This window comes from Rhodnius prolixus, unplaced genomic scaffold (assembly GCF_049639745.1).
Source record: "Rhodnius prolixus isolate KJV_2025 unplaced genomic scaffold, Rpr scaffold_2, whole genome shotgun sequence".
Taxonomy (NCBI): domain Eukaryota; kingdom Metazoa; phylum Arthropoda; class Insecta; order Hemiptera; family Reduviidae; genus Rhodnius; species Rhodnius prolixus.
In genome coordinates, this window is record NW_027411592.1 from 8,860,863 (window position 1) to 8,875,002 (window position 14,140).

The following is a 14,140-nucleotide window of genomic DNA, read 5'->3' on the forward strand; positions in this document are numbered from 1 at the left end:
TCTAAAGCCAAGACCTGGGGGAATCGAACCCACTAACCAACATTACATCTAAGTTTTGCGGGGCCGTGTCTCTAACCACTCGGCCACTGTGGCGCTTTATTCTTTGTTATTAAAAAAACAAAACTCTTTAAAACAAGCTGCCGTACTAGAGCCTATGCTAGTCGATTAATTTTTAGTTTATCTTACGAAATCATAGATTTATTTTTAACTATTGAATGGTAATTCCTAGCTACTCTTTGATTTAGAGCAGTGGTTCCCAAAATTTTTTGACCCATGGGCCCCTTTTTATAGTCTAAACTTGACTATGGACCCCTTGTTTTAGTCAAAACTTGCCCATGGACCCCCAAGTGAAAAAGCTACATAAATGCATAGTATAAAAATTACAAATTTAAAAAAACATTTTGTTGAAGAAGTATTTATTGAAATTATAACTTTTGTTTAAAATAAAATTAAAACAAATTAATAATTTGGATGAACGTGATGAGATGTTATGAGTGTATCTATATCCGGCTCAATGTTTGTGAGTAGCAACCGCAAATCCCCACGAGTAATCTTTGGTTCAGGTCTGCATGAAGAGCCGGTAAGTGTTCGACAAATCTTGCATCTCTATTTTCCAATTTCGAAAGAACGTTCTCCTCTTCCCAAGTTTTGTATTTACAGAAAACGTTTTGCAACAAACGGAGATATGACGCTTTTAGTTTTGATTAAATTTAATTGGTCACCTTGTTAGTTTCTAATTTCCATAAAAATAAAAATGAGTCACAGTTTTATTATTTTATAATGAACCTTGCACCGACCCCCTGACGTTGTTCAGGGACCCCTAAATCAATTTTAATTTTCCACGGACCCCCTGAATGATACCGGGGACTCCTGGGGAGTTAATTAAGTATAAAATTTAGATAGATAAGATTTAATAACAAATTCTTGTTTTGTTTTTCTGTTTCAGGTAAGGAAGAACTAAGTTTTGAGCTTAACTAAGTCCCGTACTTAATTCTTTTTCCCCCTTCCCATTTTTTTCTGTAATTCACTAATTTCCCAAATTTTCTGTATCTTCCGTTAACTCCCCATTATCTATTCGTTCCTGTTTCATCCCATTTCTGTCCCTTCCAACTTTACAAAGTCCAAAATCATTGTCAACAATATTTTCTCTCTACAATTTTCCCTAAAATCCAAGGAAAATATAAATTTTCATCGATTGAACTCAACAATTTGAAGATTCTCTTTAAATAAGACATAACAAAAACAATCCTTCACCTCCCCCTCGCCCCAAAAGGAAAAAAACTGTCTCATTTAACCCGTTGTTCGTCGTGTACCCAATTGTAGAATACGCGACCATATTCGGCGAATGAAATGAAACGTCCGCTGACCTTGTTACTGGGACAAACGCATCTTAGCCTCTCCAAAGAAGAGGAAGACGTGCTTGATTATTCTGACTGCAAACTAGAGGTGAATCTATTTCTAGTATTTATTTATAAACTCGCAATTTTTATTATTATTTTAAATTAAATTTTTGTGCCTATTTTTTTTATTTGCAAATCTTTTAATAAATTGCAGAAAAATATTGTTGTAGCAGAAAATGTTCCATATTTTCGAACACACACGTACAAACAGACATGAATCCGTTAAAGCAGCCGAAGAGGAAGTAGGGACACATGTTCAGTTAGGGTACATGGGTTTTCCATCTTGTATTTTATTTTTTTTTTTTTTTTTACTGTTTCCTCTGGTACTAATTTGCCGCCAGCAATAAAAGAAAAAAGCAGTAAAAATAAAATTTATATTTAATTTATAATCATTGTGTATTGGTGGTAGTTGGTAAATGTATTTTACTATTAAATAGCGACCACACGTATCCTCCAATGAAATCAATACTTTCTGCTCTTTCATCGATTAATCATTATACTTTTAATAATGACGTAAACATGATTGGAATATTAGATTGTGTGCTAACATGATTATAATCTATATTATAGCCAGTAATAACTTTTTTTTTTTTTTACAATGCTAACCCAAGTGGTTTACGAGTACGAAAAATCATTGATTGCGTCATGAATTCACTTTTTGGACTGATATCAAGTATGGGTACGGATTAGCTGAGTGGGTAGCGAATACTGGTTTCCAACACAGTGATCATGGGTTCGAATCCAGCTGATAGCCTCTTAGTTTTTTTTTTAATCTTCTACCTACGGAGCTTCTTACAGTTCACTGGTGATGATGGGTGGGGCAGTGTTGTTTGTAACAAAAGAACACTGTCCAAAGGGCGGCAGGTAAAAGCTCTTGGAGCCAATAACTTCAGATTGTTTGCGTGTCTTAAATTCAAAAAAAATTAATAAATAAAATTAAGTTGCATAAAGTGACCACATTGATTTCCTCAGAGGACCTGGTGCAAAAATGGAAACTCATCACCATCCCCCCCACTCTTTCTCGCAGAGTTAACAGGATGTTAGGAAGACGTTTAACCTTTTTTTCCCCCCAAGATTTAGATTTTGGATGAGCCAGTTATACGAGAGGTCCTGCAACAAAATTCAAGGGTGCTGCTTACAAGGAAATGCTTTTTAAATACAAGATTTTTTTCCCGAACTTTTGGAAAAAGCATTGTTGTTTGGTTAATACATTCTTTGCGTTGCCTCTTTATCCTATCAGATGGGTGTTGGACGGTGTTACATAGTGCGGGAAAACAAGTTTCCCGGGTAAGCCTGGCGAGGTTGTCCTGAACAGTGACGCAAATGGTATTTATTTACTGTTTTCTAGTTTCTCTGTCAGTCTGTAGACGTGCTCCTCCGATCTTCTCGTGTTTCTAACACTGCTGTTCTTTTTTTGCTTGTATTATTATGAACAGCAGTCTCTGTGCTGTTGAAATGACAACTCTCTCCTTTATTTTTTATGATTATTAAATCTTATTTAGAGTTTTGCATTTGCATTTTTTCTTTCACTCGCTAAGTGAAGGAAGTAAGTATTAAGATCGTCTCAAATTTTCTTTTTCGTGTTAAAACATGTTAAAAGATTTTACGTTCTTTTTCTTTGAATTCCGCCCAAAAAATGTTTTTAAAAAAAATCCATTCTCCATTTTATGTCTCTAACTCCACCCTCCATAACGACCTCAAAATCTCATACGTAACTGACGAATCTAAATCTAAATATAGAAAATTCTTTGACTCTCTTCCATTCTGTACAAATCCTCTTGTTCAAAATATCGCCTCCAAAACCATTCCAGATCGTCCTCCACGACGATTGAAACGCTGTTGGCCTCGTGACCAGCTTCAATAGTGTAAGAAACTCCAGCGAGAGTGTTGCCGGTGGGCAGCTTCTCTCCTCAAGCTGATCCTGCCATGAAGTGTTCGTTTATCGTATTCACTTATTACATTTTATTCTTTGTAGATTGTAAATAGCCAATAAATTAAAAATAAAAATATTAGATTACTTACTTACTTACTTACTTCTATAACCTCTACCAGTAGTAAACGTTGCCCGCTGCCTTGGGCTTTACTTAGAATGAAGACTTTCTTGGAACCCCCAACACTAGACTTAAAAGATCAGAACTAAACAGACGCTATCGGACTACTTAAAAGACTCTTAGACGATAGATCAAAATTCTCTCTCTAGACAACAAAAGACTGATTTATACTTCTATTTTGAAACCCATCTGGGCGTATGGAATAGAGCTGTGGGGTTCAACCAAACGCTCCAATCTCTTCAATCTAAAATACTTCGAACTATAAGTAAACGTTCCATTTTATGTCTCCAAGCTGACTGTATACACACTGGCCTTAACATTCTTTTTATCACCCAAGTTGCTAAAACACGATACAGAAAACTTGCACTTCAGCCTGCAATCTCATATAAATCCTCTAGCTCCAAAATCTTTCTTCTAGAACTCTTCCTGACAACCCGGGGCAAGACGTCTTAAAAGACAGGGGCCTCGTGATCTCCTCTCCAGTGAAGAGAGTGACTAACCATATAATGTTTTGGAGTGTTACCACTGGGTAACTTCTCCACTCGTTACCAAATCATTTATTACTCTATTGTATCATTGTTACTTATAGCGCTAACGCGCTGATTGTAGCACAATAAGCGCAAAAAAAAAAAACTTACTTTTAGAATAAATGAGATCAATGACTTTTTGTAAATATATAATTTATCCCTCCCAATTCTCGTACAGTTAAATCTTTAAGTGCTATATTTGGTTTTATAAGGCGCGTAAACTTCTGAGGGTCACTGTCGCTCGGAGCTTTTTTTTTTTGGCAGTGTACTGCCGTCGGTCTTCGGACAATGTTCAGACAAAAGTGTCCATCACCGAACAGTGAGCTGTAAGAAGCTCCTAGAAAGAGAGAATCTAAGGGTCAGTAGCTGGATATGAACCCGGGCCTGTTAGGTGGGCCGTAATATTTATATTTCCTTCAAGTTTTTCACCTTCATCTGCTGCTTCTAATCATAAACTGATTTTGTTTTGCATTAACGTCTGTCTGCTAAAGCAATTTATTTACCAAAGTCATTCTTGCCTTTCTGATTGGTCAATAATACTAAATAATGAACAAAGTAGTTACTACTTAACAGTTTTTTTTTGTTCTTTTGAAATGTCTTTTTATTTCGCTTATTTACGAGAAAGAGAGGAAACGCTGCTTATGCTTAAGTTTTATTGCTGATGGAAGGTTAATTAGTGGTTACACCGATGGGAGTCAAGAGCCTATCCCGAGGCAGGATTACTGTCGTGATGCTCGAAGATGATAAACACTTTTTTTACAGTAGTAAATTAACTATTTTTATATTAATATATTTATATTCATATAATCAATCGACATTTTTCTTTTAATAACCACACTTGTTTACAAAACAATCAGTTGTGCAATCAACGCGTTTATGTCGTACTTTGAACTACACACTTGCGCACAAAAAAAGATTGTTTCAAATCAAAATTTGTTTAAAAAAAATAGAGTTCCAGTCCTTGTATTAATTCAATTAAAACTTTCAAAGTAGAGGGACAACTTAACTTTGCTAACCAAATAATCTGATTTTAGGAAGACGACGTCTTTTATCGCATTGTTTTTGGATTTTTCTTCTTCTTGTGACCCTAAAGAGATGACTTAATAAGTGGAAATTAGCCAGCATCCACAAATTATTTTGTGCCCAGATCAAAGTTTATTATAATGAATTGTTTAAGTACGAACTAGTTAATTAAACTAAAGTTAAGGCGGCGTATGGAGATATTCTTGATGTTGTTTTGATGCTGGTAGTTATTATTGTTAGATGATGATCGTGATGATAGAGTTAAGAGTTTAGTGAGATTGGCTTTATGGTGGAGATTTATCCTAGGAGGAGGGGATTCACTGGAAACTGAATTGTGATTCGCTGTATTATGAGGAGATTTCCTTCTTTAATGGCCCACTTTTTCAATTATTTTTTGTGAGAAAAGTTCCAAAAAAATTTGTTGTAAAATTTTCTTCTTTTTCTTCTGCAATTTAACTTTTTATCGTTTTGACAACAGTGTCACCATCGGCTGGAAGGTTTCTCTTGAAAGAAGATCCAAGAAGGAGAAGGTTATGCGGTCGAGTGGGGTTTTCTGTTTTGAAATTTCCACCAGTTTTGAGGTCTAATAAGTCTGAAATAGTGTTGGTTTGTCTTCTCTGTTTGTGAAAATCTAATGAGCAGCAGTAAAATTGCAAAAAGGGGAAAATTGCAGTAAATTCAAATTTTAAAAAATTTCGAATTGGTGCTACGAATGAGATTCGGTAATATCACGATCTTCCGGAAGTGGTACTTCATTGATTCGATTTTTCCGGTTTTTATTTTTTGGAATTTTTTTTGAAAGAAGCTTCATCATTTTTTTTTTTTGGCGAGAATACGTCTTTAAATTTGCTATCATATGGAGGCAATCCAAAAAACCTAATGATAACAAAATCGGGGGATACAGTTTGGCATTATAGTTTCGAATCTATCGTCTACATCCAAAATTAGATAGCTAAAGGATCAAAGAATTCATTACGATAAGCGAGGACTGTGACGCATCACGCGCGGTGGAGGCGAAAGCGCCGCAATTATGAGATCATTTTGCTGCGTATCGAGATTTGCAATTAGTATAACTTTTGACTCGGAGAAGCTACGATGTTTGTTTAAGTTTTAATCGTCACAATCTATCGATTGTATATAAAACGTTAGTGTAAAATAGTGTCAGTTAATATAATAAGGTGTTACAATAAAAAAATATTATCTAAAATATATAATGTCGGCCTATACGCGTCGAAAAAGTCAAAACCAAATACAGAGATCGTATACGGTTGGAAAGGGCTTCTCAAGAACAATCGAATGGTAATAATAAAACACCATATGACCGTGTCAAGCTGTGCCGGGAACGTAAAAGAATGAATGCGGCCGAGCGAATCAACGACGGTGTCAGTACATCTGCAGCTGGGGCGGTTGAAATTATGCAAGTAGATGATGAAATCGCTTCTACATCGACAACGGATTGTATAGGCATAGATTGTGTTCGATCGTCGATTATGAAGACACATTGGGCAGCAGCTAGTGCACGTTTCACTACGACGTTTGTCAACTATCCATTCGAACATAACGTAAGTGTGATGTGTGTGATCGTCTATGGTTTCTGCGCTCATTGAAGCTAACAAAAGAAAAACACTTACCGCTGCTTAATAATACTTTCCCTGAAGAGCCAGTAGCGTATTCGCGTACAACAACGTATGACACAGTCACAGTTTTTTTTCTTTTTTTCTGAGTTAAATGTTTTTTTTGTTTTAAGGAAGTTCCGGTGTAGAAATGGGTAAACTTCTGATGTATCATTTGAAAATTATTTTAGTAAATGGTGAAATCGATTTCCAGTACCTAAAAAAAACTTGATGAGGTTTCATTTTAAACAGAAAGGAAAAGAAATATCTTATTCAGTTTAATGAACTTTTAAAAAAAGGAAGGAAGTGTTCTGGGATCCTAAAACAACATCGCTGGATTTATTTAATTATTTATTTTTCCAAGTGTAGGAACGTTTGATCTTCGAGAAACTAGCCTAACTAGAATCTTTAGTTTATAAAATAGTGCATATACACACAGAGACAAGAGTGAACTAAACTCTATTTTTAGTTGAAGTAGTTAAAACAGGGCTATTTATTGTTTATATAAAACAGATATTGGCCGGCTCTTTGTTAGTGGATGTTCTTGATAGTTTTATTTATTTGGACATTAATACCATCAAGTCTGGTTTGTGCAAACTACAAACTATCTCCACTATGGGAATAGATTTCGGGTGGGGTTGGTGGGGGCTAGTTTATCTATCAGAGCTTTTGATGGAAGGCATGGGAAAGAAGAAGCACAGAATGGGGTTAATAGTTTGTCTTTAATTGTTTAGTTTGTCTTTAATTTATAGATAAGTTCGTCAGTGTGGTCTTGTAAAGCGATTTTATTTTGGGCGAACTGCAATTTATGCTTCTTCGCGTCTTTTGTGTTGATTTAATTGGGTACGTGCATTCATACATGACCGTTTTCTGGTTCCTTAATTAAACAGCTGATATATTTTTAGTTTTTTCTGGTAAGAGGAGGTATTATGATGGCGCAGATTTTGATGTTCATTTATTTTTTTACTGGAAATGAACCCACAGAAATGTCAGCATACCACGTTTACTCTCCGGCGGGGCTCCTGTCCTCTTCAACAGCAATCCTCTTCCTTGTACAGATCTGGTGCGCTACCTTGGGCTCTACAAGACAAAAGACTGACGTGGAACCCACACACTTAAAAGACAAGCAATGACGAAACGTCCGAAACTGTTTTACAGAATACTTGGACAACGCTCCAAATTGCCTATAAACGATTCATTTATAGGCAATTCTCAAACATATGTGTGACTTACGGACTAGAGCTGTGGGGTTCAGCCAAAACTTACAAACATACGGACAGTACAGACACTCCAATCAAAACTACTCCGACAGATAGTTGGCGCTCTTTTCTACGGTGACTATTCTTACCTCTTCACCAAGACATCAACATCCCATTCGTCAAGACAAATTAGAGCAAGTTCCTATACTGCTCTCTCTTCTTGCACTAATCCTGTCGTGCTGACTCCCGCCTCTACAGCCATTCTCCATAGTCCTTCACGCCGACTTAATCGCCAGTGGCCTCGCAACTTCCTTAAGGCTGGAAACATAGGGGAGCGGCAAGCAAAGCGGCGAAAACAAACACAAGTTAACCGTATGGGACCGCGCATAGTGGAGAGCAAAGCGAAGATAGAGCAACGCGTTATGGCATGTCTGATTTCTTCGCTCTCATCGCGCTCAATTTTCTAGGTTAAAATGGATATTGCTGCATTTATTGGTGTAGTTTTTTTTTAAAGAAACCTCTGTGGGACCAAAAGGATCCTCTACATCACAACCGATTTGTGTTGGGTAAGAAATGGTACAGCATTAATGGGGATAACACTGAAATTCGTCTTTTTCTTGATTAACCTAGCCTTCATCACCGGTTAGTATGTAATTAAATGTTGAAATAGACATTCGAAAATACGCATGAAACTTGCTAGGATGCTCCCGAAGTTGTTGATACAAGTGATGGAATTCACCAAGTTCATGTCTAGTCCTGTTTATATCATGTACACTGCAGCTCCTGCTACTAAGCTGCTGAAAATACCAAATTTTTAAGGAAGAATTTTCATATAGAAATAGTTCCTCCATCTTGTTTCGTCGAAAGGAGAAACGCGACTAAACTCGACACTATGTGCATGTGACTCTTTGTTCGCTGCTTGTCGGTCTCTTTGATTTGAAGCCGCTCCACTATGTTTCCAGCCTAAGGCGCCAAGATTACCATCAATATTCTCCAGAGAGTGCTATCGCTGGGTAGTTTCTCTCCTCCACTTCTTTACGTATCGCTTAAATCTTCCTTCCTATTTACTCATTGTAAATTACCAATTAAGTAAATAAAACTACTGGAAAGGTCCTAGTTGAGATCAACTAGGCGCTGATTGAATGAATGATTTTACAAATTGATTTGAGATTGCAAAACGTAATAAAATAACAGTTTACATAATTTATTAGCTTGAAATACTCTGTTTCATTAATTATGAAGGGCAACGATTGTGCGGTCGGTCGGTGATGGTGGTGCCGAAGTTCTGGTGAGTTGGGCGCTTCAAGAATGATGCGCTGGTGAATATGGGGCGGCTGATGATGTTGGGACAGCACTTAGTGCCGCCAAATGATTTTGATAAATGGATCGCGAGCGCGCTCTTCTTTTTCATTTTGGTGTACATTTCGCCGCCGGTGGAAGGAAGAAGTAAAGGAGTTGAATGTGTGCCATGAGTTTTTACAGTAGCCGCGAATATAATCGTTGGGAGACTGAGGGGGGCGGCAATCAAAGAAAGAGCCTGGACAGGTGAGCGCTTTGGAGGCCGCCCGCCTTAGACTCAAACCACGCCTCCCTTAATGGTTTTTACTAATTAATTTCAGCCCTTCAGACTCGCCTAGCGCAGATTTTTTTTTTTCCTTTTTCCTTTCTGCACTCTCCACACCGGAACGCGGAAACATTGGTGGTTGGTATGATGACGTAGGTGGAAAGTGAAGAATAACTCCGCATAGAGCAGTATATAATATTAGGTGAATGCAATGTTGGGCCGCTAGGGGCAGCACCTTGCTGTGCACGTTACATAGGTACATACTTATGGAATGGGCAGCCAGCCTGGAACGGAACTCCCTCTACATCCCCACTTTGGATAATTGATTACATTTCGTGTGTAAAAGTTTTCCTTCAAGCTCTACTCATTCCTCCTAATACTTCAAATACCTTTTTTTTGGGGGGGGGGGCAGTGCTACCAACCTAGCTGTTGTTATTTTACCCTTCTATATGGCAGCGTACACCCTGCTAATTCTTGTTTTTCCCCGTTTCCACTAAGAATGTTTCGTGGTTGAAATAGGGAGAACCAAAAGTACCTGCACTGAGGGTTAACCATTTCCGCCTGCAATGCCTCTTGAGTGAACCTAATATGTAGTCTGAGTACTTAGTAATGATGTATCGCTAAGCGGAATCCTTAAGTCGGCTGTCTAGCTTCGCCCCTTCGTATCGTAACTAAGTTGTCACATTATAATAGTTAGTTCGTTACCGTTCAATTGGTTAATGTCTTGAAACTCACACCCTACCATACCACAAACTATCAGCAATAAGTTCAAATTTAGTATTTCGCTTAATTGCCAGGAGGGGCGCTACCATCAAGTTCAAATCAGAAAACTGGGTTGTTCTCCACTTAATTGATTTTCCATTTCTTTTAACTTACCGCAGTTGTTGCTCACAAGTAGCTCTACAATGTTGTATATAAGGATGGTCGGCCATCTCTTGGAATCAGGGGTATCAAACTGGCGGCCCTTGAGGTAATTTTTATGAGGCCTATGATTCCCTGAAATCATATGAAAAATAGAGAACATTATTATGAAGAAAATAAGCGCTTTAGGGAGCTCCAGGCAATAGCGTACACACTACTCTCTGCTGTATCTCCTGAAGACAAGTATAAATGTGGTCCATAGCATTTCCTGTGTGCCTGTATAAACTAAACGCGCTGACTCAGTTCCGGCGAACGTTTGGAAACGATATGTAGGCCACACGTACAAGTGACACGTAATGTAAACCTGATTCAAATAGTGGAAACGTTCACAAAAGATCATTCCCAGGTTGTGCTGTTATGAATCATACCTATCAAATGCAATTTGTAAATGTGATGGGGCCCGCGTGAATCTTGCCTGTTGCACCAAATGACCCGTTTTTTTTTGTTTTTTTTTTAATTGCGTTTGATATCCCCGCTCTAAAGAATGATTTCAGTGTATTTTAAGGACTTATTACTTATTAATTTTTGTATGAGTATCCAAAAATAAGAAATTTAAAGGAAATCAATCAGCTGTTTGGAAGAGACTTTTTACTAAAAATATTTGTTTTTTGGTGGCAAACATGTAATACTTCCGGAATAGCGATCATATAAACCTTTGTAATCAGCCATCTTTTGGTTGTGCAAAGTTAAGAGAATTTTATTACTTTAAAACTATATTTAGAGTAAAGTAAAGTAATCGCCTATTTTTTCAGGCGGGCCTTAACGTCCAACTACCAATTAGGTGTCGTGGACGGAGGCGACTAGCAAACGTACTTTACTATTTCTCATTTAACTATTAAATAAAATCCAAGGCCTAAAGACCAGGGAATCGAACCCAGTACCACAATGCATATTAGCTTTGCAGGTCTCGCCTCTGAACCCGCTCGGCTACCGTGGCTACATTTAGAGTAAATCGTGTGCGTTTTCGTTTCTTTGAATTCCACTCTTTGGAGTTCTCTTTAAATTTACATCATAATGGATTTTAAGGGCACTTTTTGGGCAACAAAAAAACGTCTTACTTCCTTCTAAAGGCTCCTTTTATTACATCAGTGTGTTTAGATTTTTGTGGTATGAAGTTAGAAAAAGTAATTTGTACTTTTTTCAGGCTGGCTTCAAGTCCAGCAGCCAGAATAATGTGTCTTGGAAGGAGGTGACTTGTTACCTTTACTTCTGATTTCTCATATTAACCTTTAAAGAAAAAATAAAAAAAACTAAGGCCCTGACCGGGAATCGAACCCAGCAACCCCACTATACACATCTTAATTACGAGGGCCTCACCTCTAACCCGTTCGGCTACTGTGGCGCCTTATAAGAATGTATTAGAATTACATTAAACGAGAGTCATGTAAGTCTCGTTACACACACCAATTCCTTGTCTTCTTTCCTTTTGCACTCTGGTACTTCTTTTGTGAATGCACTTGGAAATAATATGGAATTCTGAATGAGTTGAGTTGGGTGTGGTCGGAGGGACATTACCTCACTCTCTCTCTCTCTCTCTCTCTCTCTCTCTGTCCGTCTGGGTCGCTCTGTTCGCTTTCATACTGCCCTTTTTTTACCCTCTCAGTACCTGGAACTAACGAATACAAAAAAAAAGGGGAAGAGGTGGTTGCAGAGCCCTTTTTTTTCCTTGTGTGAAAAAAAGGAAACCGAACATCCCCCCCTTACACAAAAAAAAAGCGAAAATTCTGGGAGTTTAGAGGAAAACAAAATCTGATATTTCTAGTTAATCTCTCTTGGAGATTCGCTTTTCCACCCTAATTTTAGAAATACAGTTTTTCTCTCATTTTCCAACGATCTAATCTTCCAAATGGACCCTTTCGTTATTTATTCTATTTTAATATTAACAAGCTACCCCCCCCCCACCCTCCCACACTCTCGCAAAACAAAAAAAGCAAAAATAAATTTAATTGATCTAATGGATTTAAATGTTCGTTGATGTCTAAATCTTTTCATCTATTCACTTTTTCACATTTACTTTGATTGGCTAACTTTTCGCAAATGGTATCTGATTTTTTTTTCCATTCATAGTATTATATTTTTAGTCTCATAGCTCAATTTGACTTTTCATGTTGCTCAATTTTGGGCTAATCTGTTTTTTTATAAATTTGAAAGCCTGTGTTTGGATCATTAATTTTAAGACCATCTGTTTTGCTTTAATTGGTTCCCTTTGAAAAAATTATTTTTGCCCTGGTTCATCAACTAAGAAATGATACATGTGAACAACTTTTAAATGTTGCAACTAATGAGATGTAGACCGTCTAAACATTAAAACACATTTTACTAAAGTACCATTTTATTGGGTAATTTGCTACCATTTTTTACCTTCACTTCTGGGAATGTTTTCCATAATAATGGATTTTTGATGGGATTTTTGGGATACTAACAGGCTGTAACTGGATAATATACTACAAAGAGGCTGTAATGAGTTGCTGAAATACGTTTGAAGTAAAATTTCACAACCAAAAGTACCACTTATTCCTGCCTTTTTCAGGAATGCAGTATTCTAAAAGTAGTAAGTAGTGTGACCGGCTAGGGGAGAGACAGAGAGATCCCTCTCTCTTAAGGGACGGTATCCTTGCGGGCGCCAGATAGTTGAAGCTGTCAAATACGAGATCCCTAACCCCACTCAAACAGGGCGCCTCTGGCGGGAAAGCTCACTGGTGAGAGGAGAGAGGGTCCTGGAGACAATCACCCGGGGCGACAGGGAGCAAAAATAAAATCCTCTCTGGTGCTAACTAAACAAACAAAAATAAATTTCTTTTATTAACCATTAAAAAAAAAAATTCAAGGCCTAAGACCGGGGAATCGAACCCAGTACCACAATACATATTAGCTTCGCAGGTCTCGTCTCTACTCGTAACCGCTCGGCTACCGTGGCGTCCAATTTCTATTTCCGCTCGGCTACCGTGGCGCAGTATTCTATTTCCGCTAATAAATTTCAAGGAATAAGAGCTTGTGTGGCAAAATTAATAAACATAACTAGTCCTTCAATGGAACATCCGGTCCGGCTTAAAGTAAATGTTATCTTGTATAAGTGATTTCCCCCCGCCCCCCGGAAGCACTAAATGAATGTAAAAACTTTGGTCTTAGACTTTAATTTGCTGTTGCAAAGGGTTGAAATAATGTTGAACAGTGTGACCTGTTGCGCAAAAAGTTCGTTGCTGGAGTAAAGGCTGAAGTTGGCCCTGTCAACTCCGCCCAGATGATTGGAAAAGACAAGTACTTTCTCTCTCTTCAAACCTTGGTTTACTGTACATGGGTCGAACATAGTAGAGAAAGAAGACTTTTCAAGTTGAATCTGACGGCGAACAACAGGTCTTCTAAGGGTTGACGGTGTTAGACGTAAAAAAAAAAAAAGAAAAAAGAATATATAATAAAGTAGTTGTAAGGATATAGACTATAGACAATGGAGAGTTGTGCCTGTGGAGCTTGGAGGCAGAAGGAACAGCACCCAACCTGTTGTGTTTGGAAACTAACCATGTCCCTACAATGTGCGCCTCCCTCCTACCAACACCGGTTGATAGCGGCGGTTGGCAGCCCTGTGCCTTCTATCCGGTAATCATCTACCTGTTGACATAACTCTTCTGTTGCTCTCATACCTGTTGATGGCCGTTCTTTACACTCTCCGATCTATTGGCTTTGACAGACGGGGGTTGTGTTCATCAGAGCGTTACGCTCATTTCCTCCTGTATCGCCTTCAGAGTTTCTCTTTGTGCATATGTTGCAAAGGGTTTTGACAGAACAGCTTCTTTAGTTTTTTTTTAAAAAAGTATTAATGTTGGCCTTTAAACAGGTTTAAACAG

General features: G+C 37.8%; 1 protein-coding gene across 12 annotated transcripts in view; it reads left to right on the plus strand.

Annotated features, from left to right (window-relative positions):
* Positions 1–14,140, plus strand: part of heph (polypyrimidine tract-binding protein 1 heph) — a 418,918-nt gene that overhangs the window by 115,768 nt on the left and 289,010 nt on the right. For 6 of the 12 annotated variants that reach the window (XM_074117732.1, XM_074117738.1, XM_074117739.1 and 3 more), the window contains exon 2: positions 947–1,446. The exons of the other annotated variants lie outside the window; for them this stretch is intronic. In XM_074117732.1, the coding sequence (XP_073973833.1) occupies positions 1,351–1,446 (96 nt within the window). In that variant the 5' untranslated portion in view covers positions 947–1,350. The remainder of the gene's footprint in view (positions 1–946; positions 1,447–14,140) is intronic. 12 annotated transcript variants of the gene reach the window in all.